This window comes from Manihot esculenta, chromosome 8, assembly GCF_001659605.2.
Source record: "Manihot esculenta cultivar AM560-2 chromosome 8, M.esculenta_v8, whole genome shotgun sequence".
Classification (NCBI taxonomy): Eukaryota; Viridiplantae; Streptophyta; class Magnoliopsida; order Malpighiales; family Euphorbiaceae; genus Manihot; species Manihot esculenta.
The window spans coordinates 3,623,996-3,644,084 of NC_035168.2; the positions used below are offsets into that span (position 1 = coordinate 3,623,996).

Consider the following 20,089-nt stretch of genomic DNA (forward strand, 5'->3'; position numbering starts at 1 on the left):
AAAAACTACAGATTGAAGCCATAGGGACCGACAAAAACACGATTCCCCAGCGTATTATAATAATAATAATAAGTAATTATAACTAACCCATTTCGGCTTGTTGAGATCTTTTCTCGCATCGTTGCGTCAGGAAGTGAAGTAGAAGACTGGGTGGAGGAAGAGGTGGAGAAGCTTGAAGCAGGCGCATGAGAAAGAAAGGAACACCACACCGTATACGATCCTCAGAGCCATTGGGAGATTTCCTTTTCCTGACGTAGACGATAGGGTTTTTAAAGAGAGGGATTTGGATTTTGGATCTGGAATTTTAAAGCGCAAGAGGATAATGTTTTCTTTTTCCTTTTCGGGAATTTGAAATATTTGATTTTTTTAAAAAAATTGTAAATTGTGAATCACACGTGTCTTGAAAGCGGGTGTCGTGGCAAGAGGCTTGTCGGAGTCTTGTATGGTTTGTGTAGGAAAAAAGCAAGTCTACAATTTTTTAATTTTCATGCTTTCAGAAAGATAAAGAAAACTTTGACATAATCGGCTCGAGGGATTCAGACCACGTAGAAGGAAAAGATCCAACCCCCAAGCTCATAGTCCACAAGTAAGTTATTCTTGTTAAAATTATTTAATTTTTTATATAGATAAAAAGTAAGAAAAATATTTTTTAGAGCAAGGGTCTATAGCTCAGTGGTAGAGCATTTGACTGCAGATCAAGAGGTCACCGGTTCGATCCCGGTTGGGCCCTTTCTTTAAATTTCTTTTTAATTTATTATTTATTTCCTTTTTTTATTGAAATTTTAATTATTTATTGTGCATAAATTACTTGGGTTTTGGGGCATCTTAGATAAGGCCCATTAATAAGCCCCATCCAAAAGGGCCCAAATGTAGTGTAATTTGCTCTAATGAGTAGACAGCGTTTAATATGCTTCAAATTTCCTACGAAATTAATTAATTGAAAACTAACGAACCTTTGTTTCTTTCATTCTCCCCCTTCTTCTTTTTTTTTTTTTTTTTTTTTTTTGGCTTTTAATAGTATATCAGTCTTTAAAATACTTGTAAATAAAATGAAATAAATAAAATAAAATAAAATTCAGCATATTTGATCTCATATAATTCCCAATTAAGAGTTGGGTAATTTATAATTTGGTTTCTAAATTTAATAAAACTCATAATTTAGTCTCTATTATTTTAGCTATAAATAATTTAATTCATAATTTTTTTATTAATAAAATAATCATTTTGTTAAACTTTGTAGTAAATTATAACAATTTAATCTTTGAATTTTTATAATAATTTAATCCTTTTAAATTTAATAATTTGTAACAATTTATCTTTATAATTTTAATATTTATAATAATTTAATTTTTTAAATTTGAGTTGACTTCTTCCATTAATAATTGACTAACAGTAAAAAAAATTAATAGAAAAATTATTTTATTAATAAAATTAAAATTTAAAAATTAAATTATTTAGTATTAAATAAATAGAGATTAAGTTGAGAGTTTTGTTAAATCTGAAAACTATATTGTAAATTACTGTTAAGCGTTCTTACAACTTGTTATACCTACAACCACGTTTTAAATTTAAGCTCCGATGTGCTGTAATTCAATGGTTAGATGCTACCCATAGCACAGACAATTGCAGAGTTTTAAGAGCATTTGGAGGACCAAAAGAGCTACTGAGAAGCACAAGGAGTCTTGCCTTTTCCTACAGCACATTTTGATTCTCAGCTTTTGTGCACTAAAATACAATTTTGAACAGGGAGAGAGTCGGGATCAATTTGCATATAGTTGACATTGAAAAATACTTATCTAAATCAAATTAAAATGCACCAATACTATAAAATTATAGCAGGATAAAATGGCATATATTTATTTTTTAAATTCATATAGATCCGGTCTAGACAAGAATTACCCTTTTGTGCTGCATATATAAGATAATCTCCCATATTAACCACCAAGAAAACAACATTATAAATGAAAATTTTCTCATGGAACACATGTATTAACGGCAGAGCTTTTCATAAATTTCTGCTTGATGTAATCATCTACTAAGATAGCTTTATATACTTGATGTTCATATTATCAATCTTACAATTTCAAAACTGGAATGTTTCTCATTCAATTGTTTTTATTTTAATAGATTGAAGTTTATGAATTTGCCATCTGGAGCACTGGGGTGAAGTTGCAAGCATATTTAGAAGAGCCAGGTTGATTGATCTTTAGCTCCTGATCCTTCCAACCAAGTCTGATGCATGTGCAGATAGGTTGCACTCGCTACAGAAGAGTCGGCAGAGATCTACACACAATCAATCATGTCAGAGAAAAAGTACTTCTTTAGCGTAAATCATAATTCTCAACTTTTACCTTTATTACGGCAGTGTTCACACAACCTTGCTGCTCCTCACCTGCATGGAGTTCACAAATGACTAGTTAATGGAGGATAGAGAAAAATCATGTGCGAATGATTAGAAAAGCTTAGCAGTCAATTGGTTAACTTCCAATATTTATTGGAAGAACAAAAAATGGGAATATGCAAAGATCACAGATTGTAAGCAAAATTACATGTTAACTATGCTTAAACTACTTCAGCTGTAACCACAATTCATAATGTAAGTGCCAAAAAGAACTATGACACAGAAGTAGAATTCTATAAATCTACATATAATATGGACATATTTAAATATTTAAAGAAAAAAATCTATCTGCAGGCTTTATGTTCTGATATTTTAATTATACAAAGTATAAGAACTCATTAGCTAGATAAGATCCCAAATTCTTATTATTGCATAATTATGATCACATGCTTCCACAGCACATTCTTAAACGATTCTGATTTCCCGAGTTTGAAAGGAATAATTAAGCACCTAGAGTGTTACCTGAAATACTCCACCAACAAAAATATGCTATAGAGGATTCTATACCACTGTTTGCATGCATATATTAGCAAGATCTCAAATTAGTCTAAGTTGATAATGCTTTTATTATACCGCCATCTTCAGCAACTGCACCTTTCTGGCCAATATTGGTTAAGGTAAGGATTTAGGTGACAAAGCTTTACATATATCAAATCAGTTTAAAATTTGATGATGCTGGAGACATGTAATTAATGAGAAGAGAAAAAGAAAAGACACAATACAGAAATTATAATCAAAGGAGAAGTCATGAGCCATAAATTGCTCATATTTATTTTATCTTTAACCCTCGTTTGGCATGAATGATTTTGCAAGAAAAGAATTCAAATAAATTCTTGCAAGATCATTCATGATTTCATCTCCACATGTGATGAAAAATTTTCAAGTTAAAAATTTTTGAATTCTTTTATTATAAACAAGAATTTTGCAAGAAAAGAATTCAATTGAATTAAATTTTTACAAAATTCTTGATTCCAAACAGACGGTTATAGTTGTTTAATACTGAGATAAATTGGTCATATTTCTTATACTTGCATAGTTGTTTGTATTGAATATGATTATTTGAAGTTCTTATTTTTTACTAGCAGATCTAAATATTCACCGCTCACAATAAAATTTTCCACAAAGCATCTCATTAGCCTACCACTGGGTCATAAAGGCAGTCTAAACTCAACACAACAGATGATCCTGTGGCCTATTAAATATTGCTGCACTTCACTCTAGCGAAATGATTGAGATCAAGTATTAAACCTGAGCATTAAATTTGCTTTAACTTCCAACCTAGAAGCGTCACATATGCGTGACCTAGAGAGTTAAATTCAGAATCCAATACCAACGGCAACAACAAATGAGATCCTGAACACCTTCAAGATCCACTGCAGATGAAACATGGGCTCCAAACACTTGATAATACAAGGCAGAATAAATTATAGTTCCATTTTTAAAAAAGGGAATAATATGCTCCAATGATATCAGAAAATAAATCAGACAGTGCACACGAGAAAGACAAGGAAAAAAAAGAAAAAGAAAGGAAAAGAGAACATTTCATCATCATTATTTTTATTACTTAGAAACCTCACCAGATAACTCCCACTGATTGAACTTTACTAGCCATGTATCTGAACCTATCTTTGTAGATAATATCTGATCAACCCAAATCCTAAACAGCTTGCCCTGTTTGTCACCATAATGACTCCTTATCCCATTGATAGCATCATGAAGAGATAGCTCTGTACCAGAAGGATGGACAAGGATACCAGATGGATCCTGCCACCAAATGTGGAATGTGTCAAGAGGCAAGTGAGGGACAAAGAAAATCATAGTCAAGTTGATGCTCACAATTAGGAAACATACATATGGAAGACAATAAATAATCAATGAACTAAACTAAATGATAATATAGATGTTTCAATAAAGGGCTGAACTCCATAAATAATATTTGAAATTTATGAAACTTACAGGAAAATCATCCAATTTACTCAACAGTACCCAATTCTCCTTGGCAAGATTGTTGTCTTTCTTAACACCATGGTAATAGGAAATGGATAAAGGAATCACATTTTGTGTGCACTTGGCAAACCAAAGAAAGTGAATATGCCTCTGTAAGTACATGTGGCATGTGCATCGTGGAGACAAACAATAAGATGATTGTGAAGACTCCAGAATTTTTCTGCCCACTATGAGATTAATAAATTGTTTCAAATACACCATCTTAGAAAAGAAGAATGGATATACGATAACAAGCAGTGAAACAATGTGCATTCTGATATTCATCTAACGCACATAGCAACCTATCATGCCTGCCTAAAGCTCTAAATAGTTTTAGGAAATTTCAACAAGGGCCTCGGCTCAGGAGTTAAGTCAGTGGATTGGGATTGGCAAGATCTCAATCTCTCACTTGTCTACCAAACAAAAAAATTCAACCCCAAAGTTAGAAAATATTGATGGAATCTAGCTAGTTTTCTGTATTGCGAACAGATAAAATTTAGTTAACTCTCTCTCTCTTTTGGGCTAAGAATTTTCTTAGAGGAATATTCAAAAATATTTTCCATAAAATAGAACAACAGCCAAAAAATAAAAAGAAAAGAAAGAAAATAATATCTGATTGCAAGGTGAAAAATAGAATAACAAAGAGGATAGGAAACATACACAATCAGCATTCAGGCTTGCCAAGTACATCTCGCAATTCTCAACTTCTGCACGCCTCCACCTCTCAAGGAACAAGAAAAATTTCACCAGCACATTGCTAGGAGTAACATTTTCCATCTCATGGTTTGAAAAGTCTGTTGAATCTCTGGGAGAAGTATTTGGACCAAGTTTGAAATGACCAATGGCTTGTATGATCCCAGCTGCACACCTTTCAGTTGCATGAAGAATTTTAGGATTACTTTTAGCATTTTCAGCATGCCACTTCAACAGTTCTTCCTGTGCATTGCTAACCTGGACACAAATATGAATTTGGCGGAAATTTTAGAAAGGGAAACACTTGTATTTGCCAATGCAGGAGATTGGATGAAGAGTTCTATAGTAACGACTTGAGAACTAGACAAAGTTTCTACCATGACTCCGTATACATCTGGAATGCTGAATAGTTCAGCATCATTTCCAGAATCACCACAGACAAGAGTGTTGATAGGTAGTTTTCCCTCGGTCTTAAACTTCTTATGCAAATATGCAAGAGCCTGTCCTTTTCCAGCACCTTGTGGTAGTATATCCAAATCCATCCCTCCACTATAAATTATTTTAACATCCAACTGGTCAAGAAAAGAGAGGGGGAGAGAGAGAAATATAAGTCAAGTTAATCAACAAACAGTAGTTAAGGACTTAAACAAAGAAGAAAAATAAAATAACAGGTCAAAAGGGAGATTGAAGAGAAAATGAAGTGTAAGAAGATCCCAATACTGCTATAGTTTGTTTTGAGAAACAACACACTTATACTTGGGAAAAGATATATATAAAAAAAAACTACAAACATAACATTGTTCCTGTACAAAACTTGAATCTTACCCCTCGTTTTCCCAATATCTCTGAAAGTGCCTTTGTTACAGTCTGAGCCTTATCTTTATCAACATAAAAGCTAACCTTGTGTGGTCGTTGCTCTGTTTCTGACTGCATTACCCACATTAATTTCAATTATTTCAATGATTGCAAATGCCAAAATCACTTTATGATGAGCGTTATAGTGTTTTTTTTTCCTTGGAGATGATATCAACAAGGAAAATGTGAAGCATCAAACTAAATGCCCAACGACAAAGCAAAGCCTTAAATAGGAGAGCCATATGCCATTCTCTTTTAATTTATACCTGAAGAGTAAGTTCAGGAAACTTGCTTGTTTCCTCAGTGACTATCTTCCTATCCCATTTTTTATTCAGAAATTCAACCCAACCATCATCTGGCACCATCTTGTTACCATATGTGATCTCAGTTCCCACAGACATTATGGTTATATCCGGTGTTAACATGGGCTTCTCTTTCCTCAGCTGTTTGTAAAGTGTAGGTGACCTTCCAGTGGAAAAAACCAATAGAGAATCATGACGGTAAAGAGCTTCCCATAATGCATTAAACCTAAGAATAGATGTATTCTCAGGATCATGATGATCAACCTGCAAGAAGACAGATTGTCCAATAAAAAAACTGCAGCTAGGATTGAAGGTAAACAAGCAGAAAGCAAACGAGCATAAAACCTACCATTGTATGATCAAGATCAGAAACTATCATGAGGCGAGCAGGAGCCTTGAGCCGATCCATTTCTACTCTATCCAAATCTCAACCCCTACAATTGAAAAAAAAAATCATCAAAAAATACTTCTGTTACAGTCATAAATATCAATCCTAAAGGATTACAACAAAACTGTTCTTAATTTTGCTTCTAAGATGGATCCATGACAATGGAAAATTGTCCTATTTTGACATGAAATTGAAAACCTCCAAATTTCAAAGGATTCACTAACCATCAACTTAATAAGCTAAAGCAGAGTGTCACAAGCTAAAGGGAGGAAATTCCTAATACAGAAAACTACACGAGTGAGAATTAGCATTCCTTACAGCTAAAATCATATTCACAAAGGGAAACAAATACACTATTCTATCCATTGCGAAAAAAAGAAAAAAGAAAAAGTGATTATATACGTAATGCAGTATAGTTTCCAAAATCAACGAAATCCCAACGAAGACTCCAAATTTCAAAAATTCACTTCCTTTTTTCCTTTCCCACGATTCTAAGCAATCAAACAGAATACAATAATTTGCAAAAAGAAAAAAAAATCACGAACAATGTTAGCGTGAGATATAAGAGCAGAGAAATGAGAAAATGAAATTCGAGGAAATTCAAAGGAATGGAGAGCAGAAATGACCTAATCGGAAGGTAAAGATTGAAATTGCTTTGTGGCCTTCGTATATTGATGGAAGATAAATGGAAGACAGAATTGGATCCAAATTCGTTGGCGCTTTTTTTTGTGAAAATAAAAATATATGCAAAAGGAAAAGGAAGCTCAAATGCTACACTTGTACAAATAATACAGGGCCACATGCAAAGTGGGCCCACTAGTGATGGTCACCATCATGTTACTGTAGAGAAGCATATTCTTGTGTATGTACTTGATATTCTGAGCCAAAAAGCATGCGACGTCGTTTAAGGGTAAACCATTTTCGCTCTAACCGTCCGTAGCCCGACCCACCAAAAACTCGGTGGCCGATTATTTTATTCCTGAAAAAACAGTTAATAAAATCTTGTTTTCTTTGTCCTTGTCTTCCCTCCATTGTGTAAGAATCATGACCTGGAATCACACAAATCCATCCTCCACTACCCGATTCCTCTTCTATATCAGCGATAATAACACCCAAATTACATAGCTTTTCACCCAGGAAAACGCTTCACAGATTGGTTGCTTTAACACCCACAAGCCTAAGCCTTTGATTGCAGTAGCTTCAACCTTTATTGAAATGAGTTCAGGACTCAGCAGTACTGTACAGTTGTGTAGTTTCAGACCCAGGAGCCAGAATTGTAGATTTGGCTCTGTTTCTTTCAATTCTCACGGTCTCAATAAATATAATTCCGTACCCAGTTTCGATAGTGATAAGAAACTTGGCAAAGTGAATTCGGGTTTTTGCCAGTTGAAGAAAGATTTTGTTTTGAGCGCAAAGCAAGGTTTGACTGTAGATAAAGAGGTGGATGTAGAAGGAAATGGAGGAGTCAGCAAAGAAAGGAGCAACTTTGATGCCATTGTTATTGGGTCTGGAATTGGTGGGTTGGTTGCTGCTACACAGCTGGCGGTGAAGGGAGCTAGGGTTTTGGTTTTGGAGAAGTACGTGATTCCTGGCGGTAGCTCTGGCTATTACCAGAGGGATGGTTATACATTCGATGTTGGGTCTTCTGTGATGTTTGGTTTCAGTGATAAGGTCAGTAGTAATTTTGCATGTCTTGTTGTTAGAGAGTAATTTAGATTATTGGATTAAGTTTTAATATGATTGGAGTATATACTACATATTATAGTGAGGTTTGAGTTTTGAAGTTGATAATGATAGATACCTCATATTTTTGGCAGGGAAACCTGAATTTGATAACACAAGCATTGGCAGCAGTTGGTTGTAAGATGGAGGTGATTCCTGATCCAACCACTGTCCATTTTCATCTGCCAAATAATCTTTCTGTTCGAGTTCATAGAGAGTATGGTGACTTCATCTCAGAACTTATTTCTAGATTCCCTCATGAAAAGGAGGGGATCCTCAAATTCTATGGTGACTGTTGGAAGGTCTGTTTTGATTAAGGTGACTGCAACTTCCTATGGGCATTTGACCTCTACTTGTAGTCCATAATTTACATTGACTTGTATTATGTGTATGTATGCTTTGGTAGATATTCAATGCCTTAAACTCATTGGAATTGAAGTCACTGGAGGAGCCAATTTACTTGTTTGGACAATTCTTTCAGAAGCCCCTTGAATGTTTGACACTGGGTACTAGTTTTTTCTTCTTCTTTTAATCACTTAAAACAATTTAAATGTGAATTTCGTGGCAATATATCTATTTTTCTAGGCTTTTCATAATCTCAATAGCGACCTTCTCCAACATCAAGTGCCGAGGAAATCTGTCATATTTTTGAAACGGATGATGGTAGAGAAGCTATTTAAACAAGAGGAAACTACACCATGCATTCCATCAAACTTGTAAATCATGCAAGATATGTTGACGTGCAAAACTTTTTGCTGATGCGATTAAAGTTTTTTTTTTCCTCCACTGCTCGAGGATTTTACATTGTAATTACTAGGTCATCACAGCATGACATATGTCTATTTTTTATAAACCACTTTGGTCAAAGGATGGAGTCCGGAACATTCACCTGATTCACAAAGTTTGACGATTTAAGAAATGAGGCAACTTGTTCGGACTAAAGGAACCTGTTGCAAGAAATTATGCTGATTTTCTTGGTTGGTTATGATAGGACTTAGTAGGACTGTCAGAGGTGAAAGTTACAGCATTTTGGTCATTAACTCTTTTTTCTTCTATACCTGCTTATATCTCTTTTTTTAATCTCTCATTTTGTCATTCTTGATGCCCATGGAATCCTTTTTTAACTTCCCTGATGTGCATGAAATCATGCAGTACACTTAGTACTTTGCTCTGTTTTTCTCTCAATTTATGTGGATTAATAGTTTTTATAGCTGGACCATGCTTAAATGGAAGAGCAGGGAGCATTGTGCTAAGTGTATGTAATAATTTCTCCTATCATGATGCTTCTGTTCTGCAGCTTACTATCTTCCTCAAAATGCTGGAGACATAGCTCGAAAGTACATAAAGGATCCTGAGTTATTGTCTTTTATCGATGCAGAGGTGTGATAAATTTATTTTCGTGATATTATTGGTACTTGATTTCTTGGTCTTGGGGATCTGGAAAGTACCTGTTCTGAAACCTCACAAAAACAGTTTTATCTCTTATTTCTCTGCAGTGTTTTATAGTGAGCACAGTTAATGCATTGCAGACACCAATGATTAATGCAAGCATGGTAAGTTGTTCATAATTAATTTCAACCTCTTATTTATGTTCTTATATTTTTCTTTTCCCCAATAATGTTTTGTGTCAGGTTCTATGTGATAGGCATTTTGGAGGGATTAACTACCCTGTTGGTGGTGTTGGTGGTATTGCTAAGTCGTTGGCTAGTGGTCTGATCGACCAAGGGAGTGAGATTTTATACAAGGCAAATGTGACTAACATCATACTAGAGCATGGAAAAGCTGTGAGTTGACCTTTATGGATGTTCTAGCTATCTATCCTTCCTCGGTGGTTATATGAGAAGAGATGATATTGTCGTCTTCAAAATTTTTGATGAATTTGGTAGGTTGGAGTGAGGCTGTCAGATGGAAGAGAGTTCTTTGCCAAAACCATAATATCCAATGCCACCAGATGGGATACCTTTGGTTAGTTTTGGAAAGAAGCTTCTTGACATTGACTTGACTTTCATAATGGCTTTCTGCTACTTTCGCCTGTGCTGGTTTCTTATTTCTTATGAACTAGTTAATTGTGTTTCAGGAAAGTTGTTAAAAGGAGAAAAGATTCCAGAAGAAGAAGAAAATTTCCAAAAAGTTTATGTTAAGGCTCCATCTTTTCTTTCTATTCACATGGGTGTTAAAGCTGAGGTTCTGCCACCAGATACAGATTGCCATCATTTTGTGCTTGAGGTGCTTCTCCTTTCTGTGAGCTTTACTTGCTTAGCAGCTGTGAGAGAGCTAATCAAGTACGTGGGCATTTATCAATATTATTAACCTGATAAGCTTGTTATGATGTCTTTCCTTCTGTTTTAGGATGACTGGGCAAGATTAGAGGGCCCTTATAGCAGTATATTTTTAAGCATTCCAACTGTTCTTGATTCATCGCTAGCTCCTGAGGGGCACCATATTCTTCACATATTTACAACTTCTTCCATAGAAGACTGGGAGGTGACTTTAGTAACATTTATTTAAAAAAGAAAATTACATCCAAGATGGGCATCATTTCCACATGATCCCCAACATCCCTTTTTCCCTCTCTCTTCCCCTTTCTTAGTTGCTGGATTTTATCATTTAGGGACTCCCGCTTAAGGACTACGAGGCAAAGAAGGAGCTTGTGGCAAATGAGATAATAAGCAGATTGGAGAAGAAACTGTTTCCAGGGCTCAGATCATCTATTTATTTTATGGAGGTATGTCACACTTATTAGTAATCTAAATTCATTGAAGGTTGTCCTTTCCCAGGTGAATGGTGAATGCAAGGACTTGCTGAATTTAGTTCCTGAATGTTCTTTATAGACTTGCCTCAAGTAGTTGAGTTGAGTACTTTGGAAGGCTGTGAATCCAATTGGGTTATTCTACTAGCGTTGCATTTACAACTACCAGTTATATAGTTTTCCTGTTTGAAGAAGCTGTGCTCCTTAATGTCCTTATAGCCTCTTTTTCCTTCAATTGTTCGTCCAGTATTAAAAAATTATTCTTATCCGCTTTTTGTCATAAATTATTCGTCCAGCATTACAAAATTATTAGTTGTGTCATTGCTGCACTGGTGGGACCTCATTAAAATTGACCACTTATTTAATGTTGTCATTGAACACAACAGCCTGCTTTAGATATCTGATGCTCTTTGAACATTAAATCTGACTTTTCCATTAACTGTTTCAATCATTATGATAGGTGGGGTCACCAAAGACACACAGACGATACCTAGCTCGTGATAAAGGCACCTATGGACCAATGCCACGTGGAACTCCTAAAGGCTTGCTTGGAATGCCATTCAATACAACAGTAAGTGTTATTGACCTCTGATAAATGATGTAATGCATGTAGCTTGTATCAAATAGGCTGTGTTCACATGACAATGAAACTTGCAGGCTGTAGATGGTCTTTACTGTGTTGGCGATAGCTGCTTTCCTGGACAGGGTGTGATAGCTGTAGCCTTTTCCGGAGTCATGTGTGCTCACCGAGTAGCTGCTGACATTGGTAAGCTAGGGGCCATTTTCATATCTAAGGCTCCGTTTGTTTCACGGAAAATATTTTCTACATCTTCTGATTTTTGGAGCATTCAGGAAAATTTAGTTAATGAAAAATATTTAATATTTTTCCAATCAAAGGAAAAATTTAAGGAAAATGGAAAGAGGTTCTCATTTTGAGAATCTTATTAAGATTTCTATGTACAAATTTGCTAATGTATTTTATTTCTTAAATTAAAATTAAACAATAGAAAATAAGTTCTTTTATTGGAAAATATTTTGTACAGGAAAATATTTTCCACAAAAAATATGTTTCAAACACAAGTTATTTTCCACAAACAAAAATAAACTTCAAGTTCCTGGAACTATTTTGCTGTTTATCTACTTCATGATTGTCCATAAAATATGTAGAAATTTGAATTTAGAAGGAAACTCTTCCCATTGGACAATGTTAGAATGTGTTTTGCCATGTGAGGATACTAAACCTTCCTTTTCATTCCTGGTCAACATCATTTTTGGGTAGTCTTTTGCCTCAAAGTGCATGGATGACAAAATGAGCTGAATCATTACTTATTTGTGTGACCTCCAAGGGGGGAAAAGAAGATTAGAAACTAATTCTTTCCCACCCTCTATTGATTTTCTTTTATTTCAGGACTGGAGAAAAAATCCCCTGTATTGGATGCTGCTCTCCTTCGACTTCTCGGCTGGTTAAGGACATTGGCATGAGTTGTGTGATGGGGGACTCAAAACACAACTGACAATGGGAAGCTGAGGGGCAACAACGTACAAAGGGTTAGAAGTTAAATGAAAATCTTCTAGCTATTGAAAGGCAGGTATCCTGATATGCAGACTTGTAATAAACTTTGACATTTGAATCATCTTTCGTATTACTAGTTCACATTTTCCTGAGGCTGCACCAACATGTACAAAGCTACAGAAACATTCTTTTTCTTTTCTTTCATTTCAATAATTGTTTCACTTTATCTTAGTGGTAACCGTGTAAATTTTCTGGAAAAGAAAATCATTAACTGTTCGGAACAAACGCAAGAATTCAATAAATTGATTTTTTTTTCTCTCAATTTTCATTCTTTAGAATGGAAGAATTTTATTCTTTTGAACTTTTAAAATTTTTCATTTTAAAAGAAGATTTATTCTTTCTTGTAAAATGAATTATTTCAAATGAATCTAAATTTAATAAAGATTTCATCCTCATAACATGCAAGAAGTACATTACGAAAATCAAATGATTGATGTTTAGTTAGGTTCGATAAGTATCACATCATTGCATATAAATAATACGAAAACTCAGCAGGTGAAGATGAGCTTCTGGTATTACTGTGAATAGCATTTCTAAGTAACTCTCAGCAGAAAAATCCTCTTATCTTCTCACATAGCTTGAGGTAGCTTGCATTTTTCCTACTGATGCTATTATGATGTTAAAAAAAAGGGCCTGGAGGCTGAAATCTGATGGCTCCTTGCCAGTGTCCCTTAAAAATCTAACCTGGAATATGAGCTCTGACAAGATGACTCCCTCCAAAAGTCAAACTCAGAATTGTGGGGAAGTGTTCCAGATTTATGTTCGTCTGAAATTTGTCGGCAACTAGGTTCCCCAGTTAAGCTTCATCTTCCGCAAAGAAATGTAAGCCAACAGACGGTAGCCAAAAGCCATAGCCACCAAGGCACTAACCTCCCTTAAACCATTGTCTATTCTCATTCCTTTGTTGGGAGGCAACATGTGCTCATATTGCACCTTCAGAAGAAGCTTGTAAGTGTGGTAGTTGAAAGACATGTAACGAATCCAAGCAACAAATATTGGAACTTTCTGCAAAAGGAAGATAAATTGTGAATACCCATTTGCATTTTCTTTAATTTAGTGGCAGTCGAAGCTCAAGAAAGTGATGAGTTGGTAGATCATGAACTCTGTTCAGAATCCATGTTTATACCTTTACAAAGTATCCTCCAGCCAGCATAAAGGTCATCACAGTTACAGAAGCCAGTGTTGTAGCTTTCTTTAGGTCCATTAATGTAGCTCCGATAGCTAGTCCGAGCCCCTGCTGCCATTAAAGCCATCCTTGGTCATATTTTTGAGGCGTACATTTTATTTTCTTTTCTAGAAAGATTATTACAAAAATAAGTTTAAAGTATATATTTTGATTATGTTATAAATTAACTGCAATGATTTAGAATTCATTGTATTTATTTTAATCGCTGAGCATACAGTAATGTTATTTATATTATCCATAAAAAGTGTGGTTAAGATTATAATTTTATTAAATATAAAATAAAATTTTTATTTAAATATATTATTATATATATTAAAAAATAAAATTTTTTTAATAAATTTAAATTAGAAAATAATTTCAGAACAGCTAAAATATCGTTAATTAAATCCTAAAATATATAAAATAAAGTAGTGGAGTTGAGGTTTACCTGAGCCGCAACAATACAGAGGAAGACTGTGAGAAGGGTAAGAAAAAATGGGCCAGCACTCATTCTCAAGCCTGCCATGAAATACACAACTACAAGGAAAAGCACTGGCAGTATCAGATCAAGTGGAAGATCACTTGTAGTTCTTGCCACGAAATAAGCACTCAGCCTATACATGTCTGCTGCACGTTCTTTATTTAGCATAGCTCTTTCCTGAGGAAATGTAAAGATGGCGGTGAAGACAGGAAAAAATCCCCAGAAAACAGCAATGAAGAAAAGCAGCCCTGCCTGCATTTTAAACAATGGTTAATTTCCTGTAAGATCTCGGGTTGATTTGTTCATGTATCCCAAGGATCTGTAAGGTGTTTGATGAAATACCTGATCTTGCAGGCCTTTGGGACTGCTACTATCTGATTGCCACCAAAGGAGTCCTAAGATAATTGCAGTGGCAAGAACTTGAGTTATCCTCAACCAGCTAAAATAATCATGCCTACGTTCTTTGATTCCTCTACAGAACAGTATTGTATATTGTTCCCACCAGCTTGCTCCCCATTGTCTCTTAGGAGAAGACACTTTCAGCTTCACTTCCTCATCAAGAGGTATAGGAATCATAAGTTTCTTCTTCTCGTTTTCTGCGACTCGTGTTTCATACGCTTCCACTAGATACTGCAGGATAATAGCAATGGAAACATTATCAGGTTGAGTATACAGATAACTTCTGCAGATTTTGGAGCTAAGTTGAAGTAATGTAATTTAGTTACCTCATGTACATTTTCAGGACATGGCTTCTCATTTCTTGTTTCGTTGCGCGAGTCCTCGATTTGCACTTTATCCTCCAATTCTGATGGTACAGAAACATCATTCAGGTTTCCATTTGCAAGGTCTAGCAAGAACTCGGCCGGGTTCATGGCAATGAGAGGATTACAACCGATAGATGAGAAGTAGGATATTGCTTCTGATGCTTGTCCGAAATACAGCAAGCTTCCTTTCCCAAGAAGGATCAACTTGTCAAACTTGTGAAACAGTCTACTTGATGGCTGGTGGATTGTAGTTACCACTGTTTTCCCTGCCTGCAGCCAATTAGATTATGTTAATTAAGTTCCTTTCACAGCTTTCAGACATCAAAAGGAACTCTTCATGTTACCTCTGCTATGTCCTGCAACATTTGAACTATCCTTAAAGCTGTTGTGGAATCCAAGCCAGAGGTTGGTTCATCAAGAAACAAGACAGAAGGGTTTATTATAATCTCATTTCCAATACAAACTCTTTTCCTTTCGCCACCTGAGACCCCCCGGACGAATGAGCCTCCGATCATAGTGTCTTGACACCTGTTTGTGCAGATCAAGTTCTCATCACTATTTAGCTTGCAAGGATGAATAGTCACTGTTACCATTTAATGATCATCACATACCTTTCTAAGCCTAGTTCATAGATGACATCTATGGCTCTTTTTCCCTTCTGTTCTTTAGTCAATGTCTTCGGCAATCGAAGCCGAGCTGCATATGTTAGCGTTTCTTTCACTGTAAGGTGAGGAAACAAAACATCATCCTGAGTCACAAATCCTATCCTGCAGGTGCAGGGAATTTCCAGAAGTCAGAGATGAGGGAAAATCAAGCAAACTTGTTTTTATTTGAACAAGCATCCATTGTAAGATTGAAATGCTTACCTACTCTTGAGAAACTTGGAATATGGCTGATCATTGTAAGTAATTGAACCACCAACAGTGGGCTGATTTAACCTGCCGCTGAGCAGATTCAAGAGTGTTGTCTTTCCACTTCCTGAAGGTCCCATAAGTGCCAAGACTTGCCCTGGATTCACTGAACCAGTGATTCCATTCAAAATATCCTTCTCGATCGAATGCATCCCCTTGATGATCACCTTGTAACTCACATCTGTGAACTACAGACAAATTCCAGGAAAAGAAAAAAACAAAAACTGATCAGTAAATCTATGGGAATTATAACATAATTCATGAAATAGCAGTAATGTAGATTGTATCAAATCAATTATCGGCTTAGTAAAGCCAAGCTTTGAACACACCAGTGCACACTCTTGGACAATGAAGAGCAACAACAACAAGAACAAGACTTAGCTATTACTACAACTGTAATAGCCTGCATGGCAAGAAAAGAGATCTTGCTATCATATTATGCATACCTTGAGATAAATTGGCAACGTGGGTTCCGTTTGAAACTTCGGTTTTCGAGTCCCGGCTTCAAGATCCTCAGCTGCAACCGCCATCGACATATGTGTATGTATGTATGTATATATGTCAATATTCAGTAAAGAATAGAAACTTTGGTATATATGAAACTGATCCAGTCAATGATAATATAGTTCTTTAATTCATTTCTTAATGGAGATGAGGATAATCAAAGATATATACTATTATTGTTTTCCTTGAATTAGCCTATCAATTGATTGACCAATAGAGCTATATAAATTCTCAAATTATATATGTGGCTGCAATTTCAAGTTTCCCCACAAATAATAATCAAACATATCACAAGAAAGACAATGAAACGAAAAGAAACAGAAGTGTTTCTTCAAAAGTCACATTGATTTAAGGTGCGTGAGTTTAGCCAAGACAATGGGAAAAATTAATTAAACTCCTAACAAAGAACTAAAGAAGTCAAGCCAGTTGTAAGAGTACTGGGGTCCAATGTTTCTATTATTTGGCATCCATGTCAAAGGCAGCTTCACCTATATTTGAAACACTGAATTTATTTAACTGGATGTAAAAATTTATTTATATATTGTTGTTGTCACACTAGTCAAAACACGTAACATTCAATTTCTATGAAGATGTAATTTTCAATTAAATATCTCTTTATAATTACAGAAAAGTCAAATTAATTTATCTCTCTAGTTAAGACTAACTAAAATTTAAAAAAAAGGAGGTTAAAAGTTAATTAAACCCATTAATCAAAATTAACAAGAAAGCTCATTTTAGTACACTTCTATATCATTTACATCAATCTAAAATCATTTAAGTGAGAAAATTGTATTCTTTTAATATATATAATTTCTATTTTATATATAAATTATTTTTAAATTAATGAAATGGGATAAAAAAAATGACACCAGGAAAATGGGACAACACTTGTAAGAACAAAACTTAATGTTAGAGATAGCCTTTGCTTTAATTTTATATATATATTATATTGAAAAGATTTTTTCTTCCCCTCTAATGATTATGGGCAAAAGTAGGGTAGGTGTTTTGAAAATTTAATCCAAATGGAAAAAGAAGGGCTCCACTTCCCACTTGGGTTCCCATTTTCGCAAGTGGCCGTCCCTTTTTAATTAGAATTGATAATTTTATACTATTTAGATTTTTTAATATTGTTAAATTAAATGTTATTTTTATAATTATTTAAATACTTTATGCAGGTATATATTTAAGTACTAAGAATTAGCTTTCATTAACTCCAATATCTCTAATTTAAATAAACATAAAATCATGGAAACATCCAAATAATATATCTCTTTAAGTGTAACATAACATTATTCCTTACGTATGTTAAAAGCACAATTAGAGAGTTAATAAATGATGTTATAATAAAAAAATTCTTAAAAAATTTATATTTAATCTTAAAAAAAATTATCAATCGCGGGCTTAATTTTGAAAAATATATTAACAGAAAAGTCTATTAAATAATTCATTCGTAATAGATATTTTATAAAATTTAAATACTAAAATATTTTTAAACTATAAAAATTAAATAGCAAAACACTTAACGATTAAAATTAATAAAGAAATTAATTTGTAAAATTTGATTAATAAATTTTTTTATAATATAAATATTAAATAATATTTTTTTTAAAATCTTTTTTTCTAATAAGAGAATTAGGAAATTGAAATTAAGATCTTTCTATATTTAACTAAATATACTTACAGTTTATGAAAAAAAAAAATTGGGAGCTTGAATTTATAATTTCACATTGCATTTTCATAATTTCACTTTGCATTAATTTTATTAGATGTAAATTAAAAATACATTTAAATTATATTTTAAATACTTTATATGAGATTCAGCTGCTTGATAAAAATTTAAATGATATATAATAGATAATATAAAATTATTAAATAATTTAAATTAATTATTTTAAATAAAGTAACAAAATTAGTTTAAAAGTTATTTAAATTAATTTAGATTGAAATGTTTTATTTGTATAAAAATAGATTTTATGTACATTTAAATTAACCAGATATTTAACTTAATAATAAAAAGTCAAGGGATACCAAGATTTGAAAATTTTACTCAAATTAATTAGATTAATTATAAAATTTATTACCAAAATATTGCATAAAGTTGCATGAAATATGCAAATTATTACTCACGTATATCATCATCGCTAAACGGCTTCGAATCGGCGATCTCATCTTGCGGCACCGCGAAGCCGGTGAAGGAGAAAGACAAGCCCAAGCTGGCACTAGAGGCTCTGCTCAAAGCTGCACCGCTGCTGAGGTCATCTAAGTCAAACCTCATTTGTGCACTCCTTGACTTTCTTATATGCGTGTTCTTGCCACCTACACCGCCGCGTCCAGGTGAGGCCGCCATCATCAGCCGTTTGCTGGACCTTCTCGACAGGGTCCCACTGCCTTCTGACACTCCTCCAGCCACCTCACTCGTCAGCGGAGATTTAAAGGCCGCTGCCATTGTCTCCACCAAATGGTCGGATTTTGTTCTCGCCAAACTTGAAACGCTTGTTTTCTCCATCCTACAATCTTCAACAATTCAATAATGCAAGTACAAATTATTTTTCATTTTCATTTATTCAAAAAAGAGGACGCAACCTAGCTAGCTAGCTAGAATCTCAATTCTTGAATTTTTTTGATATAATTAATCCTTTTTTTTTTTGAAAATTTTAAATAAATTTTAACTTTTTTTAAAAAAATTATATGTTAAAAAAGTAAATTATTTCATTTTCAAACAAAATATTTGATAAAAAAGAAATGAATTTTTATGAAAAAATTTTGATTTCAAATAAAGGTAGACAAAAAGCACTAAGTTGCTTTTGATAGGAAGTATGGAGATATGAAATGAATGGTTTTGGAGGTTGCCACACCATACCCTCTTGAAGCATGCATGAACTAGTAATTATATTTTTTTTTAAAAATATATCTTTTTTCTTAATCTTTAAAAGAAAGACAAAAAAGGAAAAAAATATAAAAATACAATAAATAATTAGTAATAGCAGAAGGGCTTCAAATTAACAAGAAACAAAAGGAAAATGGAGAGAAAATTAAACAGAAACACGAATGGCTGTTGAGAGAAACCCATTATCTATCTTTCTGTACCTTCTTGGCAGAGATAGCAAGAGAAAGAAAGAAAAAAAAGAAAAAAAAAAAAGCTTTTCAGATACTGCAAAATTTAAATAACGCTAATGGGAAAGGTTCATTGAAGCAATGAGATGGATCAGGGACAGAGAAAGAAATTTTTTTAGAAAAGAAAAAATTATCAGGTGATCATTTGAAGAGGATGATGATCAGATCATACCTTTTTCTTTTCTTGTTGCTGCAGCTAAGAAAGTTGAAGGAAGTGAGGAGGAGAAGATGAGAGTGGGTGATCTCAACCGAAGCAAAACCCGTAACCACTACTTATAAGGTGCAATTAAGAGAGTAGTCTTTTCTCTTTTTCCTATAATACCCCTGAAATTTATCAAAATTTACAAAATGGACACGTATATGTAAATCGCATAAATGATAATTAACTGGTGAAAAGAACTAAACACGAGCAAATTTTATGGCAGTAGTATGAACATTGCCTAATAATTAATTAAAAATAAATAAATATTTTTTAATTAAT

The 20,089-nt window shown here is 33.9% G+C and overlaps 3 protein-coding genes and 1 non-coding gene across 9 annotated transcripts; 2 read left to right on the forward strand and 2 right to left on the reverse strand.

Annotated features, from left to right (window-relative positions):
* The first annotated feature begins 658 nt into the window (after window positions 1-658).
* Window positions 659-730, forward strand: TRNAC-GCA. The gene has a single exon. It is a non-coding gene; the product is annotated as a tRNA-Cys (tRNA).
* Window positions 731-1,985: 1,255 nt separating this feature from the next.
* LOC110621424 (sucrose-phosphatase 1) lies at window positions 1,986-7,388 on the reverse strand. Of its 2 annotated transcripts, none has more exons than XM_021765705.2 (9): window positions 7,252-7,388; window positions 6,587-6,671; window positions 6,202-6,501; window positions 5,906-6,007; window positions 5,458-5,652; window positions 5,048-5,338; window positions 3,979-4,165; window positions 2,352-2,392; window positions 1,986-2,283 (listed from the first exon to the last, which is right to left on the reverse strand). In XM_021765705.2, the coding sequence occupies exons 2-9, from the start codon at window positions 6,644-6,646 to the stop codon at window positions 2,182-2,184; spliced, it is 1,278 nt and encodes a 425-aa protein (XP_021621397.1). In that variant the 5' UTR covers window positions 6,647-6,671; window positions 7,252-7,388; the 3' UTR covers window positions 1,986-2,181. The 2 variants fall into 2 exon arrangements, with proteins under 2 accessions (XP_021621397.1, XP_021621398.1); XM_021765706.2 differs by lacking the exon at window positions 7,252-7,388 and adding an exon at window positions 7,028-7,204.
* A 213-nt stretch (window positions 7,389-7,601) lies between these two features.
* LOC110620243 (prolycopene isomerase, chloroplastic) lies at window positions 7,602-12,931 on the forward strand. Its single transcript, XM_021763892.2, has 13 exons — window positions 7,602-8,296; window positions 8,443-8,649; window positions 8,754-8,853; window positions 9,645-9,727; window positions 9,844-9,900; window positions 9,979-10,131; window positions 10,234-10,312; window positions 10,425-10,573; window positions 10,697-10,831; window positions 10,959-11,072; window positions 11,557-11,667; window positions 11,754-11,862; window positions 12,505-12,931. Exons 1-13 carry the CDS (start codon window positions 7,841-7,843, stop codon window positions 12,576-12,578), a joined length of 1,827 nt encoding a protein of 608 aa, XP_021619584.1. The 5' UTR covers window positions 7,602-7,840; the 3' UTR covers window positions 12,579-12,931.
* LOC110620242 (ABC transporter G family member 22) lies at window positions 11,548-19,892 on the reverse strand. 5 transcript variants are annotated; one of them, XR_006351759.1, is made up of 12 exons: window positions 19,781-19,892; window positions 18,622-19,008; window positions 16,437-16,507; window positions 15,946-16,178; window positions 15,691-15,846; window positions 15,424-15,607; window positions 15,041-15,349; window positions 14,658-14,945; window positions 14,283-14,567; window positions 13,796-13,906; window positions 13,354-13,674; window positions 11,548-12,620 (listed from the first exon to the last, which is right to left on the reverse strand). XR_006351759.1 is itself a non-coding variant. In XM_021763891.2 (11 exons), exons 2-11 carry the CDS (start codon window positions 18,998-19,000, stop codon window positions 13,453-13,455), a joined length of 2,235 nt encoding a protein of 744 aa, XP_021619583.1. In that variant the 5' UTR covers window positions 19,001-19,008; window positions 19,781-19,892; the 3' UTR covers window positions 13,039-13,452. The 5 variants fall into 5 exon arrangements, 4 of the variants coding, with proteins under 4 accessions (XP_021619583.1, XP_021619582.1, XP_043815186.1 ...); XM_021763891.2 differs by lacking the exon at window positions 11,548-12,620 and having other exon boundaries at window positions 13,039-13,674; window positions 13,796-13,903; XM_021763890.2 differs by lacking the exon at window positions 11,548-12,620 and having other exon boundaries at window positions 13,039-13,674.
* Between the last annotated feature and the right edge of the window lie 197 nt (window positions 19,893-20,089).